Source organism: Grammomys surdaster, unplaced genomic scaffold (assembly GCF_004785775.1).
Source record: "Grammomys surdaster isolate TR1022 unplaced genomic scaffold, NIH_TR_1.0 174, whole genome shotgun sequence".
Classification (NCBI taxonomy): domain Eukaryota; kingdom Metazoa; phylum Chordata; class Mammalia; order Rodentia; family Muridae; genus Grammomys; species Grammomys surdaster.
This window is the reverse complement of record NW_021604622.1, coordinates 5,215,749-5,235,172: the sequence shown is the minus strand read 5'-3', so window position 1 is coordinate 5,235,172 and position 19,424 is coordinate 5,215,749. Positions and strand designations below refer to the sequence as shown.

At 37.1% G+C, this 19,424-nt stretch overlaps 1 protein-coding gene across 1 annotated transcript in view; it reads left to right on the top strand.

Moving 5' to 3' along the window:
• Spef2 (sperm flagellar 2) overlaps window positions 1-19,424 on the top strand; it is an 82,969-nt gene that overhangs the window by 51,174 nt on the left and 12,371 nt on the right. The window contains exons 9-12 of the mRNA XM_028767664.1: window positions 1,477-1,642; window positions 16,787-17,006; window positions 17,639-17,790; window positions 18,744-18,801. Of these exons, the coding sequence (XP_028623497.1) occupies window positions 1,477-1,642; window positions 16,787-17,006; window positions 17,639-17,790; window positions 18,744-18,801 (596 nt within the window). The remainder of the gene's footprint in view (window positions 1-1,476; window positions 1,643-16,786; window positions 17,007-17,638; window positions 17,791-18,743; window positions 18,802-19,424) is intronic.

The window sequence follows — 19,424 nt, the reverse complement described above, 5'->3', positions numbered from 1 at the left end:
AGAATTACAGTTAAGAGAGAAGGAGAACATTCAGGCTAGAAGCCACTGCAAGGGGTTTCCTCTTCTGGAACCTCAATAGATCAGGTGGGGAGGAGTGTGAAATTGGAGTCTTCATGAGCAAGGTTATCAATATTCTTGGAGACTGGAGAAGTAGCTTTATAAAGCATCTCTGCTTTAGCCATTTTATCAGTTGATGTCACTGCATCCTTGTTTGTGAGAACAATTATAGTAAGGCTAGATAGCTGTGGGTTTTTTCTTTTCTTTTTCTTGTTTCTTTCTATGAGTGAAATATGTAGAGTAATTTAATGGATTGCAATTACAAAGCCAGAGAACATCCACAGATATCATACTGAAGTCACCACGAAAGAAGAATATTAAAATACTGCAAGGAGTAGCACGGGTCATTTTAGCTTTCCACTCTGATAAGTGAGGGAGTTAGAGAAGAGAATCAAAGCCTGCATAGGATTCGAGCAGCAGATTCTTCAAGACCGTACCGCATGTCCTTTAAACGAGAAAGGTTTTTTGATTTTTCCCAGTGATCAACAGATCCTCACACCCTTTCTACCAGCCCCTGAGTGTCTCTAATTTACGTCCTCAAATACACCATTTCTAGGCATGTTCTACTCATGGAAGCATAAAATATCTGTGCTTTTATATCAGGTTATCCATTTAGCATTTCTTCAAGATCCATCCATGTTGTAAATACATTTTTTTTTGTACTGTGATTTCAAACTCTAAATGAACAATTCTTCATTTTTCTTTTAGCGACATTGTTGGAGTCATGCCAGCCTTTCTTTCTCATGCATTTTGTTCCCTCAAAGGTGTTTTCTGGTCACTCTAGGCTTCAGCTTAGCAGACATGTCTTCAAGGAGGCTTCACTCAAACCAACAAATCGGGTCAAGTCTAACTGCTACTTTCTCGCACTGTATAATTCTCAGCTGCACTTCTTGCTTATGTGATTCCTTCTTTCCAGAGCTGGCTGTCAAAGGCTAGGAATTGCATTCACTCTTGTATATTGTAAAATATTTGGAATAAAGTATTGCTTGGTTTCGCTGGTTCTTCAAATCATTCTTATCATCCATGCCGTAAGAGAACCGTTTATCTAAAACAATGAGCTCGATCCAAAAACCGAGGTTTAATTCCCAGCTTTGGTGTCAAATGACTGCAACCTTAAGACATAGTTTAAATAATCAAGGGTTCTACTCCTGTAAGCAGAGACCACAGTAGGTGGGTAGCAAGGTTCCTTTAAGATAACAGTTTACATCTGTGCATATCATTGTAACAGAAAAGTTTAATGTATATTGGTATCTCTGGCATTGTACATGTGATAATCCTTAACATTATTTGAAATAACCATTTCTGTTTAAGTCAAATTAAGGGCAGTCATTTATATAAATAAGACCAATGACGAAGGTAAGGTGTGTATTTCACTAAGCTACTCATTGGTCACTTCTCTTATACTTTCTGTCTCAATAGTCTTATTCCACATAAGATGATGCATGATTGGAAAGAACTGTTTTTTAGTGGAAATCCCATATATGAACAGACTTCTCTTACACATGGACAAACAGAATCCACTGATGAACGTATAGAATTGAAGAAAAGGAGCTTACTCGACAACAACGATTATGAAGACTATAAGGTACATACTAATATGTAATAATTTGAGTGAACGGATCATAATAAATTCTTTTTCTTAATGCTAATTTGTGGCATTTTATTTAATTCCTATTAATGAAAATAGACGTTTTACATCTACACGTTCTTCTGTGTTAACTCAAACATATGACTAACTTTTACGTGCTTAGAGTATTCATCATTATCTGTTGCTCATGGTAAGATTAGAACAATCCAAAAGTAATTAAGTGTGCTACACTGAGCAAGCAGGTGTCAGAAGAATGCCTCACTAGAATTTTTCTTGCATGAGCTACCATTTGTTTAAAAATCAATTGTTAAAAGATCATTTTCAAAGTAACTTATCTCAATAGTATATTGTTTTATAGGCAAAATGGAAAGGAAAGTGGTTTTAGTTTAGCATGGCATAAATTCATACAATATTTTATTCAAATAATAAGAGTATTGGATGCAAAATGCGTATTCTGTATACTTTTTCAGTTTAATGTTATTTTACATTTAAATTATACATGTTTATGAAATCAGTATGACAATTTGATATAAGTATACAATACATGTAGTTTATAACAATTTATGATATATTTCTATTAAGAATTCAGAGGTGCTCAGAACAAAGAAATCATTAATGTTTTAAGGAAATGGAAATGCCACCTGCCTATTAGAAAGCTGTCCAGAAACTTTTGGGATTAGACAGTGGACATTATTCACTACTAACTGTAGACCTCTGGTCTCTAATCCCTAAGTACTGGAGACATTTGGTACCTCAATTTATGAAGCAATGATGATGGTGATGATAAACTTATCTTATTTTGTCTTTATTAAGCTGATTTGAGATAGCACATGTTAAACATGCAGTCCAATGGACTGTGCACTAGATTTAAATAACACATACTAATTTTACTACCCCACCCCCAACTCTTCCCGGCGCACTTCACTTCACCCTTAGAACTGAAGATGTAAAAACAGTGCTCTTGAATGTAGATTCTGGGTAAGATGTACAGCCGTGGAATGAGGAATGGGAACACGTATGGTTACAAGTATAGCTGGCCTCTAGGTTAGCCAATACAAGATGGAAACAGGAATGTATGAAAGGGGATTGGTGCATCACTGACAGACACTGAAAAGATGGCAGATATTTATTATGAAGATGGATGCATAAAATGAGTTCGTGGCAATGTCCAGGGAAGTGGACAAAATGCACTGATGTATAGATATTAAAGCAAGTTAAGACTGAAGTAAAAAAATTAAGAAAACAATATACAATCATGGAGAACCAAATGCACATCTTATTCTAACTGAATGCCAGTGTATTTATATCCTCAATAAAATTATTTGTTTTAGAACTGACTAAAAACTTAAGAACTACATAGAGATTCTATTTACTGTGGCTGTGTAATACTACTTATACCTCTAGCATGTAGATAGATAGATAGATAGATAGATAGATAGATAGATAGATAGATGGATGGAGGGAGGGAGAGGGAGAGGGAGAGGGATGGGGAGAGAGAGAGAGAGAGAGAGGTCCCTTGAGAAAAGATGTTTCGATAAATAGCAAAATATGTTATTTCTTTCCATCATCAATTATGAAATTACTGCTTTTCGATTAAAGCCAAACCATCTGACAGCTTTAGCTGATTCATAATAACTATTTGTCCCTCGGTTGTTCCTCGAAACAGGTTAGTCTATACAGTTCTTTTTCTCATAAATAAGGAGATGAGGTAGGCCACAACTGAGCAAAGCTCTGTGTTTCTAACTATATATCTTGTTTGGGAAATGATTACCACAGGAACACGCTTGTCTTACCCACATCCTGGGGCCCATGGCATACTTCTTTGGCAGGAAATTGTCGGCTTTTGTTAGGAGTTTGTAACTGTCTGTCAGCCCAGTGCGCTTCTTTTTCTGTAGCATCTTTACTGGTTTCGTTGTGTTTTGTTGTTTTGCTTTGCTTTTGTTGTTGTTATTGTTTGGTTTTGGGTTTTTTTAGAAATAAAAATTCCTTGTATATGTGCTTTGTTCTTTTTTATTATTTAATTTATTTACATTTCAAATGCTGTTCCCCTTCCCAGTCTCCCCTTTGCAAACCCCCTATGTCACACCCTTTGCTCCCCCATCCACCCACCCACTCCTGCCTCACCCCTCTAGCATCCCCCTTCATAGAGGCAACAAGCCTCCACAAGACTAAGCACCTCCCCTCCCATTGATGTCAGATAAGGCAGTCTTCCGCTACATATGTAGAGGGAGCCATGGACCCACCCATGTATACTCGTTGGTTGGTGGTTTAGTCCCTGGGAGCTCTGAAGGGTCTGGATACTTGATACTGTTGTTTTCCCTATGGGGTTTCAATCTCCTTCAGGTTCTGCAGTACTTCACTTAACTCATCCATTGGTGTCCCCATATTGAGTCCAATGGTTGACTGTGAATAGATATTCATCTGTCTTCCTCGGGTACTGGCAGAGCTCTCAGAGGACATCTATATCAGGTTCCTGTCTGCCAGCACTTCTTGGCATCAGCAATATTGTTAAGGTTTGGTGTCTGTGGATAGGATAGATCCCCAGGTTGAACGGTCTCTGAATAGCCTTTCCTTCAGTCTCTGCTCCATTTTTTGTCCAATTCTGGATTAAAGATTTTGAAATGGTTAGATGGCCCCATCCCTCAACTGGGGGCCATGTCTATCTACTAGAGGTAGTTTCTTAAGATTCTATCTCCTCGGCTGCTGGATATTTCAGCTAATGTTAACACCATTGTGTCCTGGGAGCCTCTCACATCCCTGGCATCTGGGATTTTCTAGTGGCCCCTCATCCTCGCTAGGTATTTCTACTCATTCTCCTGGCCCGCTGGAGCTTTCTCCTGTTTTTTTCCCATACCTGATCTTGCTTCCTTTCCCCCACTACCCTCCCCCAGCCAGGTCTCTCCTTCCCTCCTGGGATTATTTTGTTCCTCCTTCTAAGTGGGATTGAGGCATCCACACTTTGGACTTCCTTCTTGTTAAGTTTCATATGATATAGTGGGTATTCTGAGCTCTTGGACTAATATCCACTTATCAGTGAGTACATACCATATATGTCCTTTTGGGTCTTGGTTACCTCACTCAGGATGATAGTTTCTAGTTCCATTCATTTGTCTTTCAAATTAATGAAGTCTTCCTTTTTAATAACTAAGTAGCATTCTATTATGTAAATGTACCACACTATCTCCCTCAGGGACATCTGGGTTGTTTCCAGCTTCTGGATATTATTAATAAGGCTGCTATGAATATAGGGAGTATGTGTTTTTGTTATATGTTGGAACATCTTTTGGGTATATGCCCAGGAGTAGTATAGCTGGATCTTCAAATATTTCCAATTATTGAAGGAACTGCCAGATTGATTTCCAAAGTGGTTGTACCAGCTTGCAATTCCACCAACAATAGAGGACTGTTCCTCTTTCTCCACATCCTTGCCAGCATCTGCTGTTGCCTGAGTTTTTGATCTTAGCCATTCTGATTGGTGTAAGGTGGAATCTCATGTTCATTCTGATTTGAATTTCTCTGATGACTAGAGATGTTGAACATTTCTTTAGGTGCTCCTCAGCCATTCAAGATTTCTCAGTTGAGAATTCTCTGCTTAGTTCTGTACCACATTTTTAATTGTGTTATTTGGTTTTCTAGGTTCTAACATCTTGAGATATTTGTATATTTTGTATATTAGCCCTGTATCAGATGTAGGGTTGGTAAAGATCTTTTCACAGTCTGTAAGTTGCTGTTATGTCTTATTGACAGTGCCCTTTGCCTTACAGAAGCTTTTCAGTTTCATGAGGTCCCATTTGGCTATAGTTGGTCTTAGAGTCTGAGCTATTGGTGTTCTATTCAGGAAATTTTCCCTTGTACCAATGTGTTTGAGACTCTTTCCCACTCTCTCTTCTATTAGACTCAGTATATCAGGTTTTATGTGGAGGTCCTTGATCCATTTGGACTTGACCTTTTTACAAGGAGATAAAAATGGATCAATTTGCATTCTTCTACATGCAGACCTCTAGTTAGACCAGCATCATTTATTGAAAATGCTTTCTTTTTACCGCTGTATGGTTTTGGCTTCTTTGTCAAAGATTAAGTGATCATGAGTGTGTGGGTTTATTTCTAGGTCTTCAACTCCATTCCATCAATCTACTTTTCTGTCTCTGTACTAATACCATACATATTTTATTGTTATTGCTTTGTAGTACAGCTTGAGGTCAGGGATGGTAATTCCCCCAGAGATCCCATACTAGCAACTTAACAGCACACCTGAAAGCTCTAGTACAAAAAGAAGCAAACACACCCAAACAGAGTAAAGGGCAGAAAATAGTCATACTCAGAGCTGAAACCAACCAATTAGAAATAAAGGGAAAGATACAAAGAATCAACAAAACCAAAAGCTGCTTCTTTGACAAAATCAACAAGATAGATAAAACCTTAGCCAAACTAACTAAAGGGCCCAGAGAGAGTATCCAAATTAAGAAAATAAGAAATGAAAAGGGAGATATAAAAACAGAAACTGAGGAAATTCAAAAAAATCATCAGATCCTACTACAAAAGTCTATACTTAACAAAACTGGAAAATTTATATGAAATGAGTGATTTTCTAGAAAGATTCTATGTACCAAAGTTAAATCAGGACCAGATACACTATCTAAACAGTCCATAACCCCTAAGCAAATAGAAGCAGTCATTAAAAGTCTCCCAACCACAAAAGCCAGGGCCAGATGGATTTAGTGCAGAATTCTATCATACCTTCCAAGAAATACCAATACTTCTTAAACTACTCCTCAAAATAGAAACAGAAAGAATACTACCTACTTCATTCTATGAAGCTGCAATTACACTGATACTTAAACTACACAAAGATCCAACAAAGAAAGAGAACCTCAGACCTTATGAATATCAATGCTGAAAAAGCCTTTGACAACATACAACACCACTTCATGTTAAAAGTCTTGGAAAGATCAGGAATTCATACCTAAACATAATAAAAGCAATATATAGCAAACCAAAAGCCAACATCAAATTAAATACAAGGAAATTTGGGGCAATCCCACTAAAATCAGGGACAAGACAAGGCTGCCCACCCTCTCCATATCTATTCAGTGTAATACTCAAGGTTCTAGCCAGAACAATTAGACAACAAAAGAAGTTCAATGGATATAAATTAGAAAGAAAGAAGTTAACACATCACTATTTACAGATATGATAATACACATAAGAGACCACCAAAATTCCACCAGTGAACTCCTACAGCTGATAAACTTCAGCAAAGTGGCTGGATATAAAATTAACTATCAGTAGATTTCCTCTATACAACAGACAAATGGACTGAGAAAGAAATTAGGGAAACTTTTCACAATAGCCACAAATAACATAAAATATCTTGTTGTAAATCTAACCAAGCAAGTGAAAGATCTATAGGACAAGAACTCCAAATATCTAAAGAAAGAAATTTAAGAAGACCTCAGAAGATGGGAAGATCTCCCATGCTCATGGATCAGTAGGATTAACATAGTAAAAATGGCCATCTTACTAAGAGCAATCCCCATCAAAATTCCAACTCAGTTCTTCACTGAGATAGAAAGAGCAATTCTCATACTCATCTGGAATAACAAAAAACCCAGGATAGCAAAAACAGTTCTCAACAATAAAAGAATTTCTAGGGTAATCAGCATCTCTGACCTCAAGCTTTGTTCTTTTTAACTGTATAGTAAAACAGTTCCTCTGTAGATTGTCAGATACACTGATTTTTCTGTTATTGTTCTCTAGTTTGCTCTTCTGAAGAACTTCTAAATATTTCAATGCATGGGAAAAGCCTATATTACCTCTCATAAAATATGTGTCTATAACAAATAAAGGTATTATATCTTGGTTTAGATCATAGATTAGTTGCCCATATTTGTTATTGCTAAATTTGTTCAAGATTTCTGTTTCTAGAAGTAAATGCAGATCTTCAAGAGCATTTGCATTCTTGACATACTTGATTGATGTCTGTGCATTCTTTCCCTAAGAAACTGACAACGTCCTTGTTTGACCTAGGGTCTGTAAAAATATATACTCCCAGTCCTCATGCTTTATTCATAGAATGATTACATGTAAAGGAGTGCTAGCCAATGAATAATGTTTCTAGCAATCTTCTCCAAAGAAGGAACAGCATCATGGACTAGTCATCCTCAGTGGGTTCCCAGGAAGTTTCCATGGGGTGATGATAATGACTTATTTAACAAAGAGTATGGAAGAGGTACTTAAGAGCTACGTAGTAGATGTGGGTAGTGGCTCAACCAGGTATCCTTCCAACCTTTCCAGCATAGGCATCAGTACAGGGACAGATAGCAGGCCCATGATTCCTCATAGTGAGTTTGTGCTGTCCCCAAATCCCACATGATGCCCAGAATCTGGTTCTTACTGGAAAAGTCCTCCTCCTCATCTTCCTCCCAAACCAGTCTATTTTTACATACATATCTTACTAACAGTTGCTTACTGAGTGAGTTTAGTGCAGTTTCTACATCCCTGGATTCTGCATCTACAGAGCCAATCACTTTATGTATACCAACAAATAATGGTTCACATAAAGACCATTTTATTCTGTCATCCACTAAACAATACAGTTTAATAATCCATTTCAATAGGATTTACATGTTAATAAGCATTCTACGTAATACAGCGATGATATAAAGGATGCAGGGTGATGTTCATAAATGACATGCAAAGCTTAATATTTCCCATAAAGAACGCCAGCTTCCCTTTTTATGATTTATAGTCAGTCTCAATACCAATCCTCCCACTTATACAAAAGGGTGACTATGCTAATATTTAGTGTTTGTGTTAATTTAATGAGCTACTAGCTGTGGGGTTTTCTGAAGATTCAGTTTTCTCAGCCTCTGTATAGCTCCCTTCTGTATGTCTACCATCAGTTTGTTGTTGGATTTCTTATGCTTTGAAAGAATGTTATTTTCTCTTTAGCACATCACCTTACTTCGAGTTCTTAGTAATGATTTCTCAATCAAGGTTATTTTTACTTTTAATGACAAAATGCTGTTTTGACTTATGATCATTTGAGTTTGTGGTGGCTGCTTATGACTACCATGGACTAGGCTTTTGGACGTGTTTTAATCTTCAAATATGTGCATATAGTAATAGTTCTTTTCACCGAGAGTTTGTCACAGATAATGGGAAAGAAGAACTAAGTGAAAGATTGGGTTATTGTCCTAAACAGCCTGAATGATTTTACTTGGAGAGTCCAGCCATCATTCTGTCTCTCCTCCACATCCCATTGCATGACGTTGATTAAGTTACTCAATAGGCTGAATTGATGATGGTGAATGACCTTTCCCAGAGTAGATTTTTACCTTCCTCCCTGACTGCCCAGCACATCTGAACCAACCTTCACCCTGTGCTCAATCCATTTTTTTTAAAGGGAAAACATCATTTAAGCCTATGCCACTCATCACTCACTGGATACCAAGCGCAGAGAGTTTAGTCAATGGACAGTAGGGTCATTCAGATCCATCATTTCATCCATTCAATCCAAGTTTCATAATGGAAGTCCATACACTACTAGATGGCTTAAATGACAGATATTTCTTTTTCAAAGTTCCAAAGCCCTGAAGTCAAAGTTAGATACTGAGAAATTTAGGTCGGTAGTGAAAGCTCCATTTCTGGACTCCAGAAATCAGTTAGAAAGCAGGGGAAATCTGGTCTCATTCTCTTCATACAAATAGGGTTCTCCCTTATGACTATTCTACATAGTTCTATATACCTAATACTACTTGTACGTATATGATTTTACAGATGGCCACTTACTATTGGTTAATCAACTGAGGAATCACTCCCTGGGGAGGACTATGTCTCCTTCTCTCATTATTCTTCATGACCTATTTTACATAAGACTTCCAGTCAGTTCTGGGTGTGGTTTAGGTATCTCCCAGACAGTCTAGCCTTCGGGTTCCAGAGAAGCCATGGGATGACAGTATGTACATCTTACTGGGACCAGGATCGGCTGTGTATTCAGATTGGTTGTGCATTCAAGATGGCCAACGAGATGAGAAAAGGGAAGAAGAGGGTGAGATGGAGATAGGCCCTTTGCAGTTTGCCAGTGGTCACAAGCAAGTGGGGTAAAAGTAGATTAGAAAGTAAAAAGGGCAGACTGCATGTCTTGAAATCATCTGGTATACTCTTTAAACCAGTTCAGGAAGCCTAAGGGAAATTCCAGGATAAGAGTACAAAATTAACCTGGTCACGTAAAAAGTCTTCCATTTATAAACTATTCCTCATTTATTTCATTCTAAAAGAAATGTGTTGCTTGTTTTTTTGTTTTTGTTTTTGTTTTTGTTTTTGTTTTTTGCTGCCATTAAAATCCAATTCTTTAGCTTAATGGAGATGATTTTTTAAAACCATAGGCTACATTTTTTTTTAACTTACAAACATTCAAATCAATCATGATAGACAACTTTCTGTGAAAATTTTGCAGCATTCATTTGCAATCGCCTAGTATTTTCATTTCATGTAGTACCATTTGTCACTTGTTGGCCTCAATTCTTGAGCAAATGAAATCCTATTTAGGAATTCTTTTCCTACACCTAAATCATGTGTGGTCCTTCCCATGTTTTGTCCTAGCAGTTGTAGTGTTTCAGGTTTAGGTCTCTGATCCATCTCGAGTTAGTTTTTGTGCATGGCGATAGATATGAGCCAAATTTTATTCCTCTGCATGTGGAAATTTAATTTTTCCAGCAGAATTTTTGAATATTCTTTCTGTTTTCCAGCATATATTTTTGACATCAAACCATTTGTCAATATTAAATGCCTGAAGTCACATGTGTTCATATATGAGTCTTTAATTTCATCCCATTGTGCTACATGTCCAGTTTTGTGTCAATATCATACTGTTTTTTTTCTATGACTCATAATCCCTCCAGAATTGTTCTTTTTGCTCAGGATTATTCTTGCTATCTTGACTCTTGTAGGTCTATAATAATTTTAGGTTATATTTTTGGTTTTCTGTGAATAAGATGAGTATTTTCATTAGGATTGCAGTGGGATATTTTGCTTTTGGTAGGATATTTTCACAGTGTTGATTCTACCGGACCCATGGTTCTGAAGTATCTTTCCATTTTCTAGTATCTTTATGTTTTCTTCAGGTATTTAAATTTTTATTGTAGATGTCCTAAATTAGTGTGGTTAGATTTCTTTCTAGATACTTTATTCTCTTTTAGTCTATTGTAAATTAAATAATATCCATGGTCTCTTTCTTTGTATGTTTGTTGGTGTTATATAAAAAAGCTATTGACTTGTTCAAGTTGATTTTTTACCTGCCACATTGCTGAATTTATTTATCATTTCTGGAGGTTTTCTGGTAGTCTGTTTCTTTAAGAGGTTCTTATTACATTAACTAATTTCATTACTATTGTTGAGATACTTGCTATCTTCTGTTTATTAAAAAACAACACTTTCTGGGGTTGCTCATAGGCTGGGTGTTCTACTACATCTGTCCATCTTATTCAAAGATTTAAACCGTCTTTGTACTTCATCAAATTACTAAAATTTAATGTCTATGAATTAACTCTTTTAATTCAGGTCCCATATAAGCTATATTACTAATTAGTTGATTCTCAATATCTGGAGAGTATAATACATTTGTCTTTTTTCCATTATTTATTGTCCAAATATTTAGAAACAGAACAAAATTAGATAAATATAAAAAAAGCAATACAATGCTGTAGGAAATTTTATATCTATATATCTATATCCTATATCCTGTGTCTATATCTATATGTATATACCTATAACCTATCATCTATCTATCTATCTATCTATCTATCTATCTATCTATCTATCTATTATACTACAGTAAACTCAAGAGTTTAGAGACTCATAATGAACATCTTCCAAGGCCTAGATTCTGTTTATCCAACTATGTATAAACCATGTCTCCATGAAAAAGGTGTTAATAAGGAACATCTATCTCAGTTTTAATTTTAAGGAATTTCAAGAAATAACAATAATATATTCAAAAATAATATCTTCATTTTGTTGGTCACAGTTATTATAAAAGAAAGTAAATAATCTGTTGAGAAAGTATGCTATCTCACCAGAAAAAGCATCCAGTAACCATGGGCACATTACAGTCAAGGAGGAAATCTACAGGCAATAGAAGATCAATTTCTACATCTTGAAGTATGAACCTCAGTCCATGAAGTAAATGCTATTTGTAAATGCTCACAATGACTCATAAAAGCCCAAGAATTTTAAAACACCAGCCAATGGGAAGTCTAAAGGTTCTGGCTGATGGAAAACGGCTAGAAAGAAAAGTCTAGGTAAATCATTTTAAGTTCTATAATAAAATGCAAAGAGGCACATGAGCTTTTGAGTCCTGGATGGGAAGCTAAGAGGTAGAGCTATGTATTCAGAGTAGTATGTGTATAGTCTGGCCCCAGAGATTCAGAGCCTGGAAGATTAGTGTAGGTCAATTAATAAAAGCTATACTAGTAAACTAGTTAGTGTCTTTTCATTATTTACTCTGTTAGTGAGGTCAATTAATAAAAACTATGTTAGTGAACTAGTTAATGTCTTTTTGCCAAGAGAAGCCATCATTTACTCTGCGACAATTTTAGGATCTCTGTTTCTGAGTAGACATGAATTGACAGGAAGAGATGGCCCTTAATTTCTGTACATACAACTCAAAAATACTTATTCCATTTATGTAAACACCACAAAATATCTGATGATCAATTAAAGACATCTTAAGTAATCACAGTACGTGTTTGATAGTTTACATAAGTCAAATGTAATAATGTAGCCCACACCCACCCCCTGTTAAAACAATGGTTTGTATCAAGTGATACTCACCTAGTCTTCCCATCGCAGGCATTAGCATCTTGAGACCTATAGCCCAATGTATTTATTTATAATGATGTCTGAGGGTGTAAATTGTATACCTAATGGCATAATTGTTTTTATCATATCTACATAAACAACAAACATGTAAAAACATGCTAAAATATTCTGTTTCTTCCTTAGCTCTTTGGGTCACTTGCAATTAAAGTTTTCATCTTTAGTCACAATTTTCCTTTTCAGTTTTTTTTTTTTTTTTGATCTCCTTTCCACTCATTGTGTCCCTGTTCCGCTTTTCTTGGTCTTTGTAAGAAGCTGTCCTTCTCCTGCGGTCCTGTCCAGAGGGCTCCTCCCAGTTGTTGCCTGCTTATCTCCGTAGGCCAGAGTTCAGTTCTTATCCCAGCCAGAACATTCTGTTCTCTTCACAGTCAATGTTCTATTCCATTGTGCTTGGCCATAATCTGTAACTAACTCTTTGATACAGAAGGGCTTTGTTCTGACCCCAGTGTGAGGAAGCATACTTTTCGACTGAGGCAAAGCTAATGGTTGTTTGTCTTTATAGGTGTGTGGTGCTGTTAAATGCCTAGAGCAGTACCTGGTAGCTCCTTAAATGTTTGTTGTTAGTGGTCACATTATGTTGCACACAGTATTACTTTAATAGTAGTTTTTTCTACTGTTTTTATTAATTAATTATTTTATTTATTTAGATCCCAAATGTTGCTCCCCTTCTGGTCACCCTTCACAGAGTTCTTCCCCCATCCCACTTACTCTTTACTGATAAGAAGGTCCCTCTCACCAGGTATCCCCCCACTGTGGGACGTCAAGTCTCTATAGGATTAGTTGAATCCTCTCCCACTGAGGCCAGACAAGGCAGTCCTCTAATACACATGTCACAACAATTTTATAAAGATTAAATTGTGCTTCAAGGTAGAGTATTGACAAAGATACAGAGCAAGCGAAAAAGCCAAATCATTATAGGAACCTGAGATATTAAATTTATATGTGATACTCTTTGCTTTAGAGCAGATTGAAGGACTGCACAGCTCAGGAAGCATCAGAATCTTGGCACCTATCACACCAACAGAAAATGTAAAGGCTTTGTTCTTTTTTTGTTTGTTTGTTTTGGTTTGGTTTGATTTTGATTCGGGTACTTGCAGATTGGCCACTTTACCCAAAATCATTATCATTTCTCTACATGTAAGAATAGGCAAGTCCAGTGACTGAAAGTAGAAGCAGGTAATCATTCAGGCTGCAAAATACTCACAGTTGTACACGACTTCAATCTCAGCAGTGCAGACAGTTATGCACAAGACTAGCAAAAGCAAAGCTATTAAATTAAGATAAAACCATTCTTTTTACTTCATTCTTTATGTTGCTTGGAATTGAATTTAGGACCTCACACATGCTAGGCAAATGAGTGCTCTATTTTTGAGCTATATCCCCCGTCCTAAAAGAAAATACTTTTAAAAGTAAAATGTTTCTTATCTAAGATTGAAAAAATTTTAATGATAGACTTACTTCTTTGAATTTTTCAAGAAAATCCTAAGGAATATTTTGATTCAAAGATGAATCTTGTTCATTTCAAAGATTTCTTTATTGTATTTGTAAGTATTGTCATATGAGGAATTATAGCACCAAACTAAGAACTTGACCCAGAGCACTTATCAAACATGACAACTTGTTTTCTTGTCAGACATGGTCTACTAAAAGTACTGTTAAAAGGAGAGTCAGGAACATGGAAAATGTTTGTTTATTCATGACATAAAGTTCTAGGGGTATTGTTAATTAGCCTAAGTAGGATAAAGCAATAAATGGACAATACAGTTTTTCTTATTTAAAAATGCTAAGAAAGGGTTTAGAGGAATGGAGAAATTGGAAATAGTTCGACCTGAACACATTATACCACTCCTGGTCATATACCCAAAAGATGCTCCACTGTATCACAAGGACACATGCTCCACTATGTTTATAGCAGCCTTATTTGTAATAGCCAGAAGCTGGAAACAACCCAGATGTCCCTCAACTGAACAGATACAGAAAATGTAGTTCAATGGAATACTATTCAGCTATGAAAAAGAAGGATATCACCAACAACCACAGAGTACACATCAGAGGACCCATGACTCCAGCTTGATATGTAGCAGAGGATTGCCTTATCTGGCATCAATGAGAGGGGAGTCCCTTGGTCCTGTGGAGGCTTGATGACCCAGCATACAGGAATGCTAGAGTGCTGAGGCAAGAGCGAGTGGGTAGGTAGCACCCTCATAGAGGCAGGTGGTGGGAGAGAAGGTAGGAGATTTGTGGAGGGGAAACTTGGAAGGTGGATAACATTTGAAATGTAAATAAATAACATAACTAATAAAAATATATAAAAAAAGACATCATGAATTTTGCAGGCAAATGGATGGAAATAGAAAATATCATCCTGGGTGAGGTAACCCAGACCCAAAAGGGCATTCATGGTCTGTACTCACTGATAAGTGGATATTAGCAAAAAAGTACAGAATACCCATGATACAACTCAGAACCCCTACCCAACTTCCTTCCCCGTGGATGGAAGGCCCAAGTGTGGGGAAGAAAATAATCATGGGAGACAGAAGGAGGAAGGGACCTGGGCAAAAGATGAGAGGGGGAGAGTAACGTGGGACAAGATTAGGTATAGGGGGAGACAGAAAAGAAGGGCAGAGGGCCAGGAGAATAAATGGAAATAAGTACCAGTGGGGGTGCAGATGGGGGTGGGAGTGGAGAAAACTTCTAGAAAGTCCCAGAGAACTGGGACATGAGAGGTTCCCAGGACTCAATGGGAGTGACCTTAGCTGAAATGTCCAACAGACAGAACCTGAAGAGAACACCTCCAGTAGATAGATATGGCTCCCAGTTGAGGCATGGGGCCTCCCACCCGTCTTCAAAATTCTTGACCCAGAATTGTTCCCTTTTAAAGGAAATGAAAGGACAAAAATGGAGCAGAGGCTGAAGGCAAGGCCATCCAGTGACTGCCCCAACTTGGGATCCATCTCATGCACAGGCTCCAAACCCTGACATGATTACTGATGCCATGTTGTGCTTGGAGACAGGAGCCTAGCTTGGCTGTCCTCTAAGAGGCTCTACCAGCAGCTGACTGAGACAGATGCAGGTTTTTATGGCCAATCTTTAGACTGAGGTTGGGGACTCCTATGTTAGAGTTAGGGGAAAGACTGACGGAGCTGAAGGGGATTGCAACTAGATAGGAAGAACAACAGTGTCAACCAACACAGACCCCTCAGAGCTTCCAGAGACTAAGCCACCAACCAAAGAGCATATATGGGCTGGTTTGTGGCCCCCGGCATGTATGTAGCAGAGGACTGTCTTGTCTGGCCTCAGTGGGAGAGGATGTGCCTAATCCTGTAGAAACTTGATGCCTCAGGGGGATGCTGGGAGGTAGGTAAGGGGTGAGTGGGTGGGGGAGAGAGAACCCTCTCAGCAGCAAAGGGGAAGAGGATGTGGTGAAGAACTTAGGGCAGGGAGGACTGAGAGGAGGGGGCAACATTTGGAATGTAAATAAATAAAATAATTTAATAAAATAAAATATATCTTCTAAATCATTACTGGCTTCTCTAACTTTAATTTCAATTTTATTATACATAGTAATTAATAATATTCAAGCCACTTACAAGTATGATGCTACTATCCTTCCATTGAATTATTACATGGACAAATTTTCACTTTTGTTCAAAGCCATTAGCAAGTTGACTTCCATAACTCATGTTCAAGAGATTTACTTACAAATATTACCTCATAGATTTGCTTTTTAAATTAATTTCTATTTTTGTTTATAATTTACTCCTTTTTAGTTTCTTGTAATTTTATTTTATTTAAGTTTATTTTAAAATTACTTTCAGTCTTATTTTAATATTAAACTTCGGTACCTTCTGTGTTAATTTCAATAAAGGTGTTTTAAGTTAACTTAAATGCCATAATATAAAATAGATTTTTTCAGTTTCTCAAAATACCTAATTCTAAAACTAGTCTTTTTAAAATTTTCTAATGTTTTATGTAAGAATTTTACCTAGTATTCTATAATATAAAGGTAGTATTGTTGTTAGTGGTTTTCTGCACTATAATTAATTACAATACTAGTTACATTCTATTTGCTACAACCTGGATTCACCTCTTTTGTACTTCTACTGAAAATAAATATAAGAGATCCCAATTACAGCTTTCCCTCCCTCCACTCCCACAGCTCCTCTGACTGCCTCTTGTTTAGTATTTAATTTTCCTTTATGCTTTAATTCTGCTTTTCAAAGACATTTTTTATTTTCTTTTGTTTGGCTGTTATTTTTGCAGAACATGGTTGGAGAGTGGGCCTTACCCGAGGATATGGTTAATAGCTCACCACCTTCCAACAATAACATATTGGGTCATGTGCTTCTGAGATTAATTGAAAAATCTGTTCCATCTGAGGATAATTCTGCAGACACTGAATTACCTTCATTTGCTGTGAAGGGTTGTATACTGGGGAAGACACTCAGTGGAAAAACTACTGTTCTAAAGTGTCTACAAAATGGTAAGTTGCCTTTATTTCTCTTTAACTTATTAGACGCTATTTATTCTGACCATGGCTCCAAATGTCTATCTCCATAAGAGTCAAACCAGAGGCTTTATTTAGAGAATATCTTTCATCAGATTTTGTGGTAGTAGAATCATGTAACTGATTTTCTAAATACAGAAAAGAGGGAGGGACTGAGATGTGTTCAGTCTCGTCAAAATTATGCTAAGTAATAGAAACAAGATGCAGAAGGTGATATAGTGCGTCATCTAACTTATGCAAAATATCTCAGAATAGACAAATCTGTACAGATAGAAAATGCTATATGTTTCCTGGGACAATGGGTAGGGGATAGGAGTACTCCTGTAATAGGTGGGGATTTACTTTTGAGATAATGCAGCATTCCTGAAGAGGGTTATCATGATGGTTACTTGGCTTAGTGGATTTCTTAGCATCGATGAACTGTACCCTTTAAACAAGCTAAAATGATTTGTTTCATGTAATGTGAATTTTATTACAAAAAAGTAAGTAGCTTAATGCAAGGGGCAACTCTATGGAGAGTAGTATTACAGGGTTAATGTGGAACATAGAGACAACGGTATCAATTCCCAGGAGACCAAGATATTTACAGGTTGTCTTTTGTACTGTAGAATTCCCTATTCGTGTGCTTTCTATTGATACTCTTGTCCAAGAGGCTATCCATGCATTCAGCGATGGAGAAAAAGACAGTAAGACATCACCAACTCGCAAATATGTTAAAGGAGATTCTATAGTGGAAATGAGCAAGGCAAGTATGACTTCAGTTTTCTGTAGCTGGTTCACTATAGATATGGACCAGGATAGAATACCAAAGTTCATCTAATAAAGGTCCAAAGAGTCAATAGTTTAGGTTCTATAGACCAAGAGACAAAAAAGAGAGCATGTTTCTCCTAACTCTACCCATAAATTGTTTTCCTGGGTGAACTATCCAGAGCTGTGAGCTTATTTTGAATACTGTAGCCATTACTGTAGCCATAGAATGAAGACATTCCACAGAGGCAAGACCTGCCAGGAGAATGGGATTGATAGAAGGTTGGTGTATGTGTGTGTGTGTGTGTGTGTGTGTGTGTGTGTGTGTGTGTGTTATTAGGAGACTGGCCTACACTTGTACTAAGTTTAGTGACTGACTAGACACATTCCACCACTAAGTATCAGGAAGTGGAGAATAGTAGGCTTCCAAACATGTGGTTAGAGACTCCAGCTGGCCCTTTGCAGTAGACTAGAGAGGTGCTGGGCCCCCACAGATTTAAAGATAGAAGAGGACACGTTCCTTGGACTCCAGGCTCACAGTATGAAACTGCTTGAAAGATATCCAGGAACCATATGAAAACAGTTACCTGGATCAATTTAGTTCACAGCTAGTATACCAACTGATGATGCATCTTGGCTGAGCACTCCAAGTGGCTTATATTGGTCACATTTTCATTCTTTAACATTCACATTGCAATTTGTTTGATTATTTCATAAATATATAATACTACATGCTGGGGGCGGGAGAAGAATATTATGTGACTTTAAGAACCCTTATGTGGTTCAGCTCTCTTGTTTTCTGGAGACAGTAGTAGAGACCCTACATGTGGATTAGTTTTCTCAAGGCCGGAAGGCTTGTAGATGCCTAATTGTTATTAAATCTCACATTTGGACACTAACTTATGGAAATGTAATTGAAGAAGGATAATATTAAACCTGTTTATTTGTTTGTCTGTTTTACCATAGGATAAAACTGTTTTACCAGTTAGTCCAGGTCCAGGGGAAGCAACACCCCAAAAAGAAGGTAAAACTATATAGCCAGTAAGTAATGTGTCAAAAGGAGTCATCCATCATTTATATTGCAACATAGCTACAATACAGAAACAGTAAGAGTGCATATATGTTCATCAAAGATGATTGCAATGGCGAAAGGTGGAGAATTAACTACTTATCTGTGTGGTTATTGACACTGTGCAAGGTAGTCATTGCCTACACGTGAGACTTGAGGTTAAAGGTGAAATTACAGTAAGAATTTTCACCCTCTTCCTTAAATTATTTAAAGTTTACCTTTATAAAAGCAAGCAGGACATAGTATACTCACTCATTCCTTTTTTTGCTTTGTTTTGTTTCTCTTTCTGTTTGGCTGTTTGCTTTTGGTGCTTTGCTTTTTCCTTTTTACCTATATAAGTGTGTATAAGTGAGAGAGTAATGTCAGAGCTCTGTGAGTAGATGAAAGCATCTGAATCTGCCTTCCTCCACTCAGCAGGACATTAGTTCCCTATTCATTAAACTGTTCTGGCTCTTAGTTATTGACAACAGCAACAGAGCTGAGCTTCCTAACACCCACTATAAGATTCCTGCTTGGAATCTGGGCTAAGTCCTTCAGATTATTTGTCGAATCACTGAAGAGAAACATTTTAACTACTA